Source organism: Ammospiza caudacuta, chromosome 6 (assembly GCF_027887145.1).
Source record: "Ammospiza caudacuta isolate bAmmCau1 chromosome 6, bAmmCau1.pri, whole genome shotgun sequence".
NCBI lineage: Eukaryota > Metazoa > Chordata > Aves > Passeriformes > Passerellidae > Ammospiza > Ammospiza caudacuta.
In genome coordinates this window covers 10145625-10162427 of record NC_080598.1, presented here as the reverse complement: position 1 = coordinate 10162427, position 16803 = coordinate 10145625, and the positions used below count along the sequence as shown (strand labels likewise).

Genomic DNA, 16803 nt, shown 5'->3' with positions numbered 1-16803 from the left:
TATTATATAATAATATTATGTATTATATCTATAGATATATAATAGATGCATCTATATCTATTATATTATGTTATTATCTCATATGGTTAACTTTATATAATATTAAAATTTGCTTAATATTATGTAATAATATGTACAATATCAATAGATATATAATAGATATATCTATATGAATTATATAATATTGTATATAAAATTTTATTAATATTATATAATAATATGTATTATATCGATAAATATACAATAGATATTTCTATATCTATTATATTATAATATTATGTCATTTGGTTAATATTATATAATAATATTATCTCATTTGCTTCTCCTAGGAAGATGAGAAGCCTTAGAGAAAATGTCTCATAATATGTAATATCTCATTTGGTTAATATTATATAATAATATTATCTGTTATATCTATAGATATATAATACATATATCTATATGTATTATATAATCATATTATCTAAAAAATTTGCTTAATATTAAATAATAATAGTCTCTCATTTGCTTCTCCCAGGAAGATGAGAAGCCTCAGAGAAAATATTATCTCATTTGGTTAATATTATATAATACTAAAATTTGCTTAATATTATATACTAATATTCTCTCATTTGCTTCTCCTGTGTTTGCTGCCTTGGAATGTGGTCAGGAGATGGTTTACCCAAAAGGCACATCTTTGATTGGTTCCATGTGAATTGTTTTTACTCAATGACCAATCACCATCAGCTGTGTTGGACTCTGAGGAGTCAGTCATGAGTTTTTATTATCATTCTTGTTACGCCTTCTGTCTATATCCTTCTCTCTTTCTCTAGTATAGTTTTAGTATAGCATTCTTTAATATAAGTACATAAAATAATCAATCAGCCTTCTGAGAACATGGAGTCATATTCTCATCTCTCACCTTGTTCTGGGGACCCCAGCAAACCCACCAACTCTTCTGTTCTGTTTATTGCTCTTTATTTCCGTGATTATTTCGAGAAATAAAAGCCAGCACCAAAGGTATTCTACTGATTTTAATAGGCCTTTGGCGAGACAGCCCGTTATCACAGAGGGATTTGAACAAAATTCGAGTTTTTAAGTCCATGTTAAGAAAGTATCCCGAGATGTGAAGCTATTCAGGCATGTGATGAAACGTTTTCCAGAGTCAAGACTCGCAGTGGTTGCAACGTTGATCCGTGCCCAGGAGATGGAGGGAGTGAGGCACGTTTTGTACTTAGCTGAACTCCCTTGCTGCCTCAGCTCTGACAGACTAGGTTGCTGGAAGAAAATGAGTTGGCATCTCTGTGCTGGGTAGAATAGTAGTACGAGCAAGAAAATGTTTAAAGAACAAGTCAGTGTGCAGAAATATGAAGTGATAGACAGTTATTAACAAGGTTTTACATCAGCATTTTATCTCTGTCTTGAGTGAAAAAAGCATTTGTTCTTTGCTCCAATGTCAGTTTTCAATTCGTCTACTTTCAGTTCCTAATATAAAAGTCATTTTTTCTTAGCTCAAGCATTGGATTGATGTTTAAAATTATCTTTGAAATTTAAATGGTTTGGTGTTTTGTTTTTTCTTGTTTGGTTTGATGGGGTTTTTTTGTTTATTTCTTTGTTTCTGTGGAGTTTGTTTTTGGGGTTTTTTTTGTTTGTTTGTTGGTTTGATTTAGGTTTTTTTTGTGGCAGTCCCGACTGACCATTTTGCATCTTTTGCTTTTTTGTAATTTTTTTTATTAGTAACATTTCTAGTGCTGTTTGCTTTTTTAAAAGACATAATATCTCTTACAGGAATCCAGCTGCTGCTTTGTCATTAACTGAACAGTTCAGTTCCACCATCTGGAACCTTCCATTAATTCTGCCCATTATGAATATTTGGATATTTTCACACTTTTTGAGAAGTCAGACACCTTCTTTATATGCTTCATTAGGGAAGCATATAGTAAAGTAGCTGATGCAAAAATCAGTGTGAAATTCTGTTTCAGATAAAACACCAGTAGCTGTTACTGCATTAATAATGCATCAAATCTCTAAAGCACCTTGTGATTTCCTCATATACATCAACTTTCACCTGGATTTTGTAATGTTTTTTGTAGGAACAGTTACTGCTTTTCCTCTGCACTATGAATTTTGTTTAAATTTGTGGCTGTAGTTTTGGTCTGGAAGCGAGGAAAGTGCATTCTAAGTAGCACAGTGGTTTCTATAAAACACCTTGAGTGGTATTTGAGAATTACCCCTGGCAGAACTATGTCAGCTCAGACTTCTGCTGCTCAGAGAGGAGCCCCAGTCTTTGCAGACCTTTACTCAGTGTATAAAATTCACATTCCAGGTAAAGGAAAGAGTAGAAAAGCTGTCAAATTTATGAATTATTTAGGCAGAGAAATCTGTACCTTCACTCATCTCTGTGTATCATTTCCTTTTCTGGGCCTGGTCATCCTGCAGGGTAAAAATTCGGAGTCTCCATAGTCTGAAAGTACAAGAGTGGTGTTTAGACTCTGGGCAAGAAAATGGTTTTGCCAGTTGGTACCTCTGTCACCAAAGCAGGGAGTTATGTACCCAGAATGATTAACATAGCAGAAAAGTCATATACTCTGCCCTACCTCACTCCTGGCCTTGAGTGCTGGGATATCTTTAATTGAGGATCTGACTCTTTTTTCCCCACTAGTTTTTGAAGGAGTGAGATACTTTTCACTTTTTACTCATGTAAAAGTAACTGATAAATGAGATCTCAATTAAAGGTTCTTAGGACAAGAAATGCATACAAGTAAGTTTTTCTTTTCCACATCTTTTGCCTTTAGCTACAGAAGTCTGTTTTGCTAAATAGTGTGAGTTGATTTGTCAATTCATATAGCACTGTTGGAGTCAGTGACTAATTTCCAGTTGGTATTGTAGGAAAATCCGTTGTTGGAAAGATCAGCTCCATTTCCAGGTTGTGGACAGGGTTTGGAGATGGGCAGTGTGGGGTTCCTCTGCTTGCTGCACTCGTGGGCGTTTGGAGGGAGCCTTGCTGCAAGCAGCCCCACAAGCCTGAGGTTGCAGTCTATGGATGGTAATGATGTGAGAAGGGAATATTGCAGTATTAAATTGCAATAACAGCATTCCAATATTAATGGAGAAGGATAAAAAACAAGGTTGTTACCTTTCATTAGGTGACCCCTAATGACACTGGGTTGCCATCTCCAGTGTGAGCAGATGTTTGGTAGCCTTTTCTGTAAGTTAGGTTCCCCAGTGTGTGTTTAATTCAAATAGTAAGAAAAAAATAGGATGGTATTGTGTTTTTGTGGGAGAGGAGTAACAAACTGCTTAGAAGTCAGAGAGGTTGCTTGTAGAGAAAGCATCCGTGTGACTTGCTGCAGAACAAATCACCAAGATCAGTGGTAGGGCAAACAGGCTCAGCATTTCCAGAAGCCCAGCTACACTCTGTGCAGAGCAGCACAAGAGGGTATTTAGAGCATGAATAGCTCTTTATTAGCTGGTATGTGTTTCACTTTGTCATTTTTCAGAATTGCTACAATCCCGGAGTCTGAAAACCTTGGATCTGTGTTTTCATTGGCAAACTGATAGGGAAGGAAGCCAAAATATTTGTTACAGCCAAAATAAATCCAATGGCCAAGAAAAACTAGTTTAGCCCTGTGATCCTGGTGCTTTCTCTGAAATGTACTGGGTCATGGGAAGCTTCATTTGGCCTCCCTTAATGAGTCTGCTCAAGCAGAGCTCTGGCAGACACCAGGATTGCTTTCTTAGGGTTAAGGAAGGGAATCTTTGCCAAAGGCACAGAGGACAGCTCTTAAACTAAGCAAGTCTCCAGGGGGTGGATCAAAGGTAAGAAGCTGCCTTTTTGCAGGGTCTGAAACATAACCCAGTGACAGGAGCAGGATTTGTGTGAGCTGGGGAGTGAGCCCCCAGCCCACTCCTTTGGTGGCTGGCTGAGCTGGAGGCTCAGAGCCTCGTTGGAAGGTGGCGCCTCAGAGCCCACTATTGCCTCCCCTCTCACCCCAAAGATTGTCCCAGGTGGAGGATGTTAATTCTCATGGATCTTTTGCAATTGTTCAGAAGGCTTTTGTCCACTTCAGTCCCCCTCTGGCTACTAACATACATAATCCTACCTTTTTTTTGTCTCCTTAGCCCTAGTTTTCTCTAATGAGATGTAGAGTTAATTTCCTTTATATCTCTTATTGGAATGCAACAACAGGGCTGTTGATCCTAAAAAAGAGCCTTTTGTAATTATTTTCTTTTCATTTGATTAATCCTCTGTGCCTGTTTTCATCACCTGAAGTGTGCAGCTTTCTATGCAGAATTAACAGTGTGGATATAGTAATTAGTGCTGGTCACAAGTTTTCTCAGGAAATGACTTTGGGTCTGCAGACACGCCTTTGTCAAAATCATTTTTTGCAGAAGCATGGCTGTTCCAGCTGTGTTCTAACAATGGTCAGGGCACTGTGCTAAAATTCTTCTTGCAGCCACCTCCTGTGGATGCAGTGGTTGTTGTTGGGGGATACATTTTACTATTTTATTAATCTCCCCATATTTGATGATTTGGTGGTGATATATTCCCATCCCACATCTCTGTTTCCATAACCTCTTAATGTGTTTGCATGCACAATCCTCATAGGGTTATGATTGCTTCTTGTTTATTCAAGCCTTTGTTCTCCCTGGGGATTGTTTAACAAGCCGTGGAAGCAGTTGGATTTGGAACTTGCATGAAGGATGCTAAAAGGAGAACAGCCCACTTTGAGCTGGGGACTCAGACTCTGCCCCTGCTTCTGCTCAGCTCTCAGACTCATCCAGAAGCACTGTGCCCTTCGTGGACCACAGCCATCATTGAAGGAGAGTTCTGAAGTAGCTTACATTTAGGAGTTACATCTGTTGGGAGGCAAAAACGAGCTGAAGTTGGGGACTGATTTGACAGAATGCTGAAGTGTAGTTGGCATTTGTAGGATTCTTGCAGCGGTTCCATGGTTTTGTCATATTTAAAAGTGAGACAGTGACGCATTTTCTGTAGATGTCAGGGTCACAGGTGGTATAACAGACCTCCCCCAGGGCTGAGGTTTCACAGGAGGAGGAGGAGGACTCTGCAGTTTGCTGCTAATGAGAATTTGTTGTTGGTAACAGCAAGTGAGGGAAACCCTTTCCCTTCCTTCTAAGCTGTCTGCAGCAGGAGTGGTTCCTGCTCCAGGTAACTCGTGGCTGGCTGGAAATCAGGGGTGCCTGTTCTAATCTTGGTCTGGGTGGGAATTTGGGTGCCCTGTGCATTGTTCAATGCTCTGTCTCTAGGCTTTTCTGACCTATATCTTTGCATAGTTATTACCACTGTATTTTTTCTGTACACTTTGGGTTACTGTGCATTAGTCATTTACTGGACACTGCTCTGTAAATGATACGGTTTTAGTGATAAGCTTTCATCTGAATGCAGTGGATGAGTGAAACTGCATTCCTTTTATGGCTCTAGCACTTCAACATGTCTAAGACTCATTAGGAGGTTTATGTTATTTTTCTTCTGTGTTTGAGCAGTGTTTATTTGAACTGCCTTTCTTCTCGCTAGGGCTGACTATTTCTACATTGTGATCTTTTCAACATTGCAGAATAGTATCTATATATGGTAAAAGGATAATTAATACCAATAATAAAGGGGTTGAGCAAGCAAACTCAAAAGTTTGACTTTCATGAAATGGAATAAGGAAACATTAACTTCTGACTTTATAGCAAACAAGGTTGCTATAAAGTCAGAGATGACTTGGTGCTGTAAAAATGAAAAGAAAAAAATTATGGCAGATGTTTAAATATAGTATTCTTATTCCAAGAACTGTACTTGCAGTTCTTTGCAGGAGACAGGAGTATGATATTGCACAAGCATATTCAATGTTATTAATTTTGTACAGTGTTTTAAGTGTTCTTAAATATTGCACTCACTCAGGAATAGTTCTTGTGTCAGCTTCATCAATAAGACAGTGTTTATCATTTATCTCAAGGCATATTTCAGATCACAGCTCTCAAAGAACCTTTCTTGCTGTGTGATTCAGCATAGGAAGACAATGTAGGCCTGTGAGTTATAACCTTGTACATCAGCCTTTTTTTCCAGTATAATGGTAAAATACCCATGTTAGGTTGTATGTAGTGTTAATCAAGACAGTGAATGCAATAGTTGTGGTGTTCTATTTTTGCTTACTTCTACACACTGACCTGCTGTTAACAATTACCAAAATACCATTTAATAGCAGTTATCCCATTTTGGGCTTTTTTTCTGTAAGAAACACCTCAGCAGTGTTTGAACTGCTGCATCAGTGCCACCAGGTTGTTGTAATTTGAGTGAAGGGACAGCTTCTAAGGGACAAAATAGGGTCCCAGTCTGGGGCTAGCCAGCAGAGGGGGATGCAGTCATTCACACTGTGTTGGTGTGAAACATCTGCAGGGAGAGAGTGGGCAGGAGGGAATAATCCACAGTCTCTGTGGAGCTGCTCTTGCTCTGCTGTTGACACTGCTGAGAACCTCTAGAGAAGCTGCACCCCCTCCTTAATCCTGTTTGGTCACAGGTCATTCCTCTCCTGAACAGAACTGAAGAGGGAGGTGGAAAATGCACCACTTATTCTGTAGCTTAGTTCTGTGCTTTTCATTGAAATGGACTCTGAGAAAGAATTTAGGCATTGAAATCCAAATTGGCATGTGCAGAAACCCATTGAACAGCTGCCTGGTTCTGGTGGCCTTCAGCTGCTTGCTGGGTGTGAGTTTGCACCCGTGTTCTGCTGGGGTCCAGAGTGGCATTTGCACACCTGAAAGGACTTGGCCTCTTGTCTTGTTTCCCAGTCTCACTCCAGCCCAGGCTGTCTGGGCTGACTGGATTTTAAAAGGAGTTTTAAAAGCTGTGGCGGAGCAGGCCTCCTCCTTGAGGGGAAGGTGAGTTTGTGGTGAGGGTGCCCTTGGCTGACAGATGGAGTGAGTGATGGGAAGAGGATCATGCACTGGAGACTGTCCTCTGGAGCAGGAATGGCTGCAGCCATGGGAGAGACACTTCCTTTCAGTCCAATATTAAGTATTGACAGCTTCTCTTTGACTGTGGGTATCTAAGACTGCTCATTCCACACAAAGCTGGTTTCTTCCAAAGCTCTGTCAGAAGCTGTTCTGAATGTGGGGATGGATGTGGAGGAGCAGCAGCCACCCAACTCCCTATCAGGCTGCACTGTCCTTGGAATTCCTTGCCTGCTGACCGTGTGAAGCTAAGAGACATAGAAAAAAAAATAGCCTTGGCCAGTGGTGCCCAAAAACTGTTATTTGATGGCTGCTGAAGGACTTATGTGCCAGGCAGCTTTAATATATCTCCAGACAGAAGAGTATTGATTTCACAGAAGCCACTTATTTCTGCAGATTTCTCTTCATTTTTCTCATGGAAAAAGGTCTGAGCATTAAGTAGTTAATGAGATGAACTTGTTTTGCTTCTAGACAGAATAAGCAGCACCAAATCACTATTGGTGATTTACATGTGCGAGGTTTCTCTAAATAAACTATGAAACTAATATATACTTATTAAGTTTTGCATATTCTCATTTTGCCTGTCTTACCTGTTGTTAGAACAGGTATCTCCTCCTTTCCAGCAGTGATTAGGATTTTTGAGTCTGCAAGTAATTTGTTCAGGTCTTACTCCATATTTGGGTTAAGCATCTGCAAAACAATTCATAGCTCATTCATTAGTTTGTTAATTTTAAATAGTTAGTGATTATGGGTAAAAGTCTATTAATTTATAAATTATAGGCTACCTTAAATATAAATTCAATTTTATTAAATGAGCAATAAGTTTGCCTTTCTATGAATCTGAACTGTAATATTACAGTCAATATTAGGGATTAAGGCATTGTATTGGCATCCCTACCTGCAAGCTCAGGACCTAATCCTGTTCCTGAATGTTCTTGTTGAAATTCACAGGATCAATAATGGAATTTAAACCAACCACAGGCTTGTGGACAGTGTCTGTGTCCAACCCTTTGGCTAGAGAGATCAAGTACTTACCAAGTACTGACTCAAGTCAGGCAAGAATAGTGATTGGAAAGACTTTGGGGGATATAAACATGGGAAAAGCCCCTATGGTCTCATGTCAGTGTTACATGAAAAATGCAGTATCAAATTGATACTAAACTGAGACATTTGTAGTTGCCATCATCCAGCTGCTGGGGCAGCATTTCTTTTAAAGTCGGATTTAGGACATATAGTTGCAATAACAGGATGGTTTTGATCCCATCCAGCGTATTTCAGAAACAGCACTGGGGAATTCTGTGCTGTGGATTTTTAGCACTGGCAAAGTCAGAGCTGTTCTTTGATACTCAAAGCTCGTTAAGCCTCTTGATCTCGTTTAACTGACTGTAATGACGAGACAGATGAAGCCTAGTGAAAATGGAGATTTAAAGGAAAGCATTAAGGATAACAGTGTTACTGCTACATCACTAAGAGAACATTTCCTCCTGTCAAAGCCGATGTTGATATATGAATTAATTCGCTCAAGCTTTTTGTTTCTTAAAGGTTCAAGCTCTTGGGCTGCTGGGCAAGTCCTCTGCCCAGGAGACACCTGGGCAGCTTTTTCCTCACTAGCCTGTAATCCAGGGCAGCAAGGTGAAGGTAGGAGAGCCTGAGCTGCCAGTCAGGTCCCATTTGAGGCATGTTGCTGTTCTCCTGCTTGTGGGATTGGGATTATGGGGCTACAGGATCCAGAGCAGGGCAGGGTAGGCTTGCCTGGTCTGTTATCTATTGCTGATTTACCTGCTGCTCCTTCTTTTCCTAATCCTTAAATAAAGAATGCGTTTCCCTTGGCTGTTTGTTTTCAAACTTGGAAAATTCATATTCATGCATGAAGGAGTGAAATTAATATATATGAAGTGCTAGAGTTGTCTGACCATAAAAGTAAGTGAGCTGTTGGCTGGCTGCATCTGTCAGTAAGCAGGGAGTGCAGACAGGAGTCAAGTGATTCAGACCACTGGATTTTGCTGATCCTTGGCATGACCCATTCCTGCTTCCTCAGTGTGCCTTTCAGGAAGGGGGAATAAATCACTTCAGCAGCAGAAATACCCTAAAAATATTACACTTGGAAGGGCTTGTTATGGCACTCAAAATTTGAGAGGCGTAGAAAGGATGTATTTGGCTAAAGAAAAGAGAAGCTTAAAGGTCCAGGTTGTCCAAAGTAAATTGCTTTATGCCTGTAATGCACGGCAGGGAGCCACTTTCTAATAAGAAAAAAATGTCACCTAGAAAGTGGTCTAGAATTCCTAATTGTATGTTAGAAATGCATAATACTGCTCTTGTTTAACCTGAGTCTTTTCATATTGACAGAAATTTGGTTGGGTTTTTTTCCCTTGCTGATGAAGAGCTAAGCTATAGTGATGGGTGTTTGTACATTAATTCCTGGAAAGATCAGAAACTACTTTTAACCAACCTCATCACTGTTTCACTGTCCATTTATTAAATATTATTATATTGAGCTTCATTAAAGGCATTCATTCCTCCCTGGCTGTTGGTACCATTCATAAAGCATCTGTGAGATTAAATTTTTTGTACAAATTACCTATCTCTATAAAAGTCAGAGTCTGGATACTATATTTTTCCTTAGATCATTTATTTAAAATTTTTCATATTTTGGGGCAGGTAAAAGAATACTTCTGTTTGTTTTTCACTGAATGTGCTTGCAGAATTCTTAGCAGTCATGAAGCTAGCAAGGCTTGTAGTGTAAATTTTGTAATGATTTTTAATATGAAATGTTAGATAAATTACGCTTAGGTCTAATGTCTAATACAGTTGTTTGAACTGCAATGTGTCATTGTAGAGGAGAGGCCAATATTCTTGGCTTCCACATTGTGTGGATGTGATAGGACAATAAATTCCAATAAATGAGTACTGTTACAGTTATATACAGGATAGTATTTCCTTGGTCTTGTTTCCCACTGAGTAAAACATTGGAAGATTTTTTTGTTAGGAAAATGTGCCCTCATTACATTCTTCCTTCCCATAAAGCAAAAATCTGCAGCAATAATAATGTCTTCATAAGGGAAAGTCAGTTTCTTAAAGCCAAGACAGGTGAAGTTTGAAGGGATGGAGAGGAAGGAAATGAAAGCAATGGCTGGAGGATTGTGGCACCAGGAGCTTTGAATCTCCTCTCTGCTAAACAATGGATAATTACAAGGGGTTTTTTTCATTTATTTTAAATATGTTTTTCTCCACAGACTTCAGAGGTTAGTGCCTTTCCTTCTTCCTTCACCTTGCTGTTGCATGCAGGACTTCAGGCATCATTGGTTTTGGCATCTTTTCTGAATTAAACATTCCTGGGTAGAGGATATTGTGTGAAACAAAAAAAAGATATAAAGCTTTCAAACTGTGATTACACAAGCCTGTTTCAAAATACAGAAGTCTATCCTGTGTTGTTTTGGCATGTAAGAAACTTGTCTTATTAGTATTGGGGTAAAAGTCATTGTTTATGGCTGTGCTTTTTCACAGCCCTAAACAATGGACTTGTTTAGAAAAGTGTCATGATCTAGTTGTCAGAGGTGCTAAAGCCATCCAGGTTCCATTGGCTCACGTGAGATTTGTCAGTGCTTGAGCCCAGTTTCAATTTGAGCTACTGCAGTGTTACTCTAATCTTTTAGCTTGCTGGGCTTCTGTGGAGAAGATGAAACATGCTGATTCTGGTGAGAAGGCATTGATTTCAGCACGGCTAACTCTTAGAAGGACTACATTAATTTCCACATGTTCTGAGTGATAGGTATGAAAAACAATCTATTTCAGCTGTAACAGATCTTTTTTATCAAAGGACCAACATGCCAGGAATGTGACAGCAAAGCCAGAAGCTGCGTTTTCCAGCACACGTGCAAAGAGTGTTCATACAGAAACTTGTTTCGTGTGCAGACAAGTAGCTGCAGTAAACCAATTAGTGCATGTACATTAGATGTTTTTGCAAAATACTCTTTGCATGTTTGTATAACACTATGGTCTGAAGCCATTTTTGTCTTCGTCCCCTTTATTTTAGTAGCTTAAGGAAAAAACGTATTCTTCCATGATAAAGTATTTATAAACTGTCAAACACAAGTTAGAATTCCAAACCTAAGGCAAATTGTACCTGCTACAGTGCAACTCCTCCTTGTGTTTTTACAATCTTTGTTTATGGGTTGGGAGAATCCCTACGGATTTGCTGGATGGAGAATAGTCCCGTGTCTGACTTGATGGGCATGGCAACCTCTTTGTTAGACTCTACAGAGATTCCTCTGGTTTCTGCTGGGATGGCTCTGTACAGATTTATACACTGAAGTGCAGTGCTAAGCAGCAGATTGGGCAAGGCTTCCCAACTGCTCACCATCCCATTTTTGTAAATGTAGGAGTTAAATTTGGGTTGGGTAAAGCATGTTTGCACAGTGAGATCTTGCCAGCAGAGACACTGCTGCCTGCAGTCGGAGCATCTCTTCTTTCCTGCTGTGGGTGAGGGGTGTCTCACTATCAGAGAGAAAGCTGTGTGCTTACTAAGCCAGAGGAAGGTGTCCTGAGTATCTGGATGTTATTCTCTGGTCTGCTGTCGATTTGTAAGAGTGGCAGAGGGATTGAGGAGATACAGTCCTGTCAGCTCCTGTCTCTGTGGGGATGGTGCTTGTCCAGCACTCTGCTGGAAACAGCGACCCTAGTCCCAGGGTTGTTGGAGCTGTTTCAGTCTCAGGTGTGAGAACATCTTCATGGTGTGTTCACCCAGCTGCCACTGCTGCTCACCTACACCTGCATGAGCTGGTGAACTGATGGTGGTAACACAAGCTCGCTCCATGCCATTTCCTGCCATCTCTATTCAATTTAATACTAATTTTTCATTTGTCTAAGCCAGAAGGTAAGAAATGTCCTATCTTGGCAATATCTGAGGTGTCATATGTACACCTGGCACTTATTAATGCCTAAGAAGGCTGCAAAAAACTTTTCATCCACGATGATTTCTGTAAGTTGTGGAATACTTTAGGTTTATTGTTCATTGACAAAATCTAGGGATTAAGTCAATGTGATTTTTGCACATAACTTGTACAAGTTTTGAAATTTTGATTGTGTTTTAGTCCATGCAGAAAAATTCAGAGTGGTACAAACCATGTATATTTTGGACAAGGAGGGATCATTAATGATAGCACTCACAAATATTTAATTACTTCCATATAGGTATCCTTAATGAAAGTTAGGTTTTCTTTGTTGCTGTCTTGTTGCAGGGGTTCCATACTGCTGTCTCCTTATTGCAAAAGTTTCACACCTTCTTGGTGTTTCTCATGGGCAGCTCCTCAGAGCACTGAGTCCTCCTTCTTCCCAAAGCAGACAAGAGACTCCAGTTCCCCTCTCACCCAGCCACCCCACTCTTCTTCTCATTGGGTACAGCCGTGGCCTGGTAAAGTCGGGCCTGCTCCTAATCTTTGATAATTGGCACAGCTGAAACTCCTTAGGGGTAAGATTACTTTCTACACTGTCTTTATTTTCTTACATTCTATCCCCCTACATTTCTTAAGTATCCTTCATCACATTTATGCTGAAATTCAAGCCTTGCTGATGAGAGAGCGTGCAAGGTGAAACGGAGAACACAACACAGTGGAGAACTCTGACGTAATCAATAACGACATTTTGCTTGCTCCTAATTCCGTGTAACTTAAAAACGGCTAAACGACGCCGCGGGTGCTGTGCTGCTGTGTGAGCTGTTGCTGTGGCACTGAGCAGGTGTTGTGTCCCCAGGTACCTGACGGACGGCGGGCTGGGGCTGTACACGCGGCGGCTGACGCGGCTGCCCGACGGCATGGCCACGGTGCGCGAGACGCTGCAGCGCGGCACGGCCCTGCGCCTCGGCGACGCCGACAGGTAGGGACGGGCTGCGCCAGCCCTCGGCACCTGGGCGGGAGCTGCTCCGGGGTGGTGGGAAAGATGGAAGTCTGGCGAGAAAGTTTCACGGATATGTGTGCTTGGTGGAAAGTTCTCTGAGTGTGGAGCCTGAGAACGACGGTGTTGTCATTGCAGGGGTTCCATACTGTTGTCTCCTTATCACAAAAGTTTCACACCTTCTTGGCGTTTCTCATGGACAGCTCCTCAGAGCACTGATTCTTTCTTCTTCACCAAGTACCCAACACACTCCAGTTCCCATCTCATCCAGCCAACCCACACTTTTATAGCACTCTTCTTCTCAGTGCTTACAGCTGTGCCTGTTCCTAATCTTTGATAATTGGCCCAGCTGCAACTCCTTAGGGCTAAGATTACTTTCTACACTATCTTTATTTCCTTATATTCTGTCCCCCTGCAGAACAGAATGGAGGTGGAAGCGAGTTTTGATAGAGAAGAACAGTAGATGTCTAAATTGACAATTGCTGGACTGATGCAGTTTGTTTGGAGGCAGGCCAGGGGCTCCCCGGGGATCCCCTAAGCTGTGTGCCCACTGGTAGCAGCAGGCAGGCAAGGAGACTCCACACAGCTCTGAGGGTGCTCATTAGATGAGGGTTTATTGGGGGTGCCAGCCCTGGGAGCAGCATGGCTTCTGAGGGAGAAGGGGGAGAGCCAAGGGGGAAAAGGGCCAAGAGAGCCCCTGTGGTCTCCCCCCACAGCTTAACAGGGAGATCCAAAGTGGGTGCAGAATCAGACTTGGGCCAATGGGATTGCAGATCCATGATACTGCAGGGGAGGATCACAGGCTTGGAACAAACCCTGCATTTTCGAGGGGTGAGACAGAGCAAACCATTTAACTGAAATGTAACACCACCACTAAGAAAGCAAAGGCGAAGTCGAGTTGGAGGGAATCTCCTCTGTTTTATGATTAGAGCAAAGGATATGTTGGCCACAAACAAAAAGATGTTTTTACCAAGCAGAAATAGGTCTTAGGAAAAGCAGAAAGGTACCATAGGCAAACAGACATGCCATTGTGGCAAGCAGAAGAAAGGTCTAAGAATTTTCCACTGCAAGAAAACCGAAAAACTACTTTAATCCTAAACTGTAGCATAGTAACTCATGTGATTGGATGGTATTGACCATAATATGGTAATGATGGTTATGATAGGCTATAGATAATAGCAAAGGTGTTATATATGATGCTGATTGGTTATTATGTATTAAGATGCTCAGCAAAGAAAAATATAGAATGCATTGTAACCAGAACTAAAGGGTCTCCAGGTCTGCCTGCAGCTGGAGCTGACAGCTGTAGGCATGGCTCTGTCACCCACGGCCCTGGGCTGCTGTACACAATAAACAGCATTTTGGAGAGCTGCCTGGAGTCATCATCTCTCATCTCAGGCTCTTACACCAGAGTATTTTAGGTTTTGTGTTCATAGAGGTGTCGGGAGAAATGCTGGTTTTGTGTCTCCTGAGTGCTTTGCTGGAAGCTCCCCAGTGTTTTTGTGGCTGGGACACAGCACTAGAAAGTGCTGAACTCCTGTTTCAGTAGTGTTTGAAATAGAAAGGACTGAGTTCCCCTCTCATGTCCATTCATTCTCCTCCAATTCCAGTGATTCAATGTGAACAGTCAAGGCCAAATGTCAAGAATTAGAGGACTGGGAATCCATAATTCATGGGAGTGCAGTCACAAAGGAACCCAGTGAAATGTTCTATTAATGTTGATATAAATGGGTTAAATGCCGTTGTTTTTAACAAGGTCAGCACACGGCTGCTTCTTTCCCTTCCATAGCCTGATCAGTGTTACTGCTGATGCAGTAAGTGACATATATTGTTTTTCTTCTATGAGGGGCCTCTAAGTATAAAAAATTACTTCTGAGGTGCATGCTCAAACCAATTTTTGAATTAACAGGTTTTTTTTTCTTTTTGCTATCTCTAAGTCATTCTCAGGACATGACTGAGCTTGATATTACTGATACTGTATTCATTGTGATGCATATATTACTAAGGAAACACAAGTAATAAAGAATCTAGCCTTGATTTCTAAGCAAACTAAATCTAAATCTGCCAAGGTTTAGAACTAAGTCTGCTTTGGTGTCCTTGCGATATTAGCAAAGAGCAGGATGTCAAATGTAAACAAAAGAACTAAAACCTCTCAGAGAATCCCAGCTCAGTTTGAATTACAGGTCAACATATGCTTACCAGTTGTAAAATATGCCTGGATTTTTCCAGGAGCTCATCTCTCTCTCTGAAATTTGCAGCTTGAAACCCAAGCAGCACTCACTGGTCCTATGGGTGAGGGTGTTGGTGCCTTGTGATGCAGCTGGAGAGGAATCAAGTGTCATCCTCTTCAGCTGCTGTGGCTTCTGAACCAATATTGCCACAGTAGCAAAAGCATCTGTTTAAAATTCAGCATTTGTCTAAGATAAAGTATATTGTTGTTTAAGTAACAGCTTTTCTGGAGAGCCAGTGATACATCCCTGTCATTGTTCCTTCCCCCATCTAATATTTTCTGTGCTTGCAACACTTCTTGTTTGCTGAACTCCTTTCCTGAAGATGCCACACATCAGGCACTAATGAGGGACATTGACAAGAGGGATTATTGGTGTTTAAATGTGTAACACCTAGAATGGGGCTGAAGTGCAATCCCTAGGTTGTCATTTGTTTCAGCTTTGAAAACCATCCTTTCAGTTCACCTGGAGGGGGACAGACTGTACACACAATAAACACTCTGCATGGCAGAAAAATTACCCTTGGTCCCAGGGCTGGTGGCACTGTGATGTGTTGTTTTGATTATTTAGTCTTTTCTATTTAGAATATAATACCTATGCAGGAGATGAGGGGTTTCTGACAGTAGGGCAATGATTTAAAAAGAGCTCCTCTTTGCTTGCTGGGTTACCATCATGTGCAGTTTAAACAAAAAATTAATCTTAGTTCCAGTGTTTTCGGGGTGAAAATGGGCATAAGGAAAAGGAGTTGAATAAAACTGTGCAGTATCTAATTGTTTTCTTCATTCTGTGAGGCAGTGAGCAGAGGTGCTGAGTTGCTTTATTGGTACATGCAGAAAACATATTCAGATTCAATTTAACTTGTTCAAAGCAGATGTTTATTGAATGCATGGGAGAACAAGTGTGAAAGACTGTCAACCTGTGAGCATGAGGTTAATCATTAAAAAGTTATCAGAGGAATTTTTTAGTTTCTTATGCTATTAGTTGTAGAAGTTTAGTTGTGAGGGTTTTACTCATTGGCTCTGGTAAGGTAAAGCACAGACCTTGCATTTTCCCCTGCAGCAGGGAAATCCAAACAAGGGCACTGAATTTAATGCTTGATTGCAAGGTTAATGGAATCATTGCACAACACACTGAGCTTACTTTTGACTTCAAGATAATTTCAGTTTGCCTAGAACAAAGGCATTTTAAATCAAAAAAGGCATTAAAATTACTTTTTATTTAGTTTGTGATTGTTTTTTTTAATTTCGTTTGAGATTTTTTTTTTCAAGGTTGGAAATAGATATCCTATTGTTTTTTCCATTCTGTATTTGATTATTTAAGTTGATTTCACTTTGTCAGGCACAGCTGCTCCATCTGAGACTAAATCTGATCCTTGCCTTCATATATATAACTTGAATGTATAGGTAAATTAGATCTGAATTAATCTTTCTGTATGTGCTTACCAGTGTAAGCTGTCATTTAGAGGAGGTACTTCAGACCTGATTTATCACAAACTTGTGGCTGGGACAGGAGACTCTGAATGTGAGCTTGCCAAGAGTAACTTTGATGCTATTAGGGAAGGGTCTCTGTGACCTTTTAGAAACCATCACAGATGAAGTGCTTAAAAACCTACTGCTGAGCATGATTGGCTTGGCCTGCTTCCCTTTCACAGTTCTGTTTGAGGCTGCATGCACAGAGCCACAGGAAGCTTTTCCCAGCTCCTCGTTGTAATGGCTTGTCAGGAGTGGATTGTGTTGTCGTGGTGCTT

At 40.7% G+C, this 16803-nt stretch overlaps 1 protein-coding gene across 3 annotated transcripts in view; it reads left to right on the top strand.

The window, feature by feature from the left end:
• Nucleotides 1-16803, top strand: part of NAV2 (neuron navigator 2) — a 203492-nt gene that overhangs the window by 105227 nt on the left and 81462 nt on the right. For all 3 annotated transcript variants that reach the window (XM_058807864.1, XM_058807865.1, XM_058807863.1), the window contains one exon: nucleotides 12688-12810. In XM_058807864.1, the coding sequence (XP_058663847.1) occupies nucleotides 12688-12810 (123 nt within the window). The remainder of the gene's footprint in view (nucleotides 1-12687; nucleotides 12811-16803) is intronic.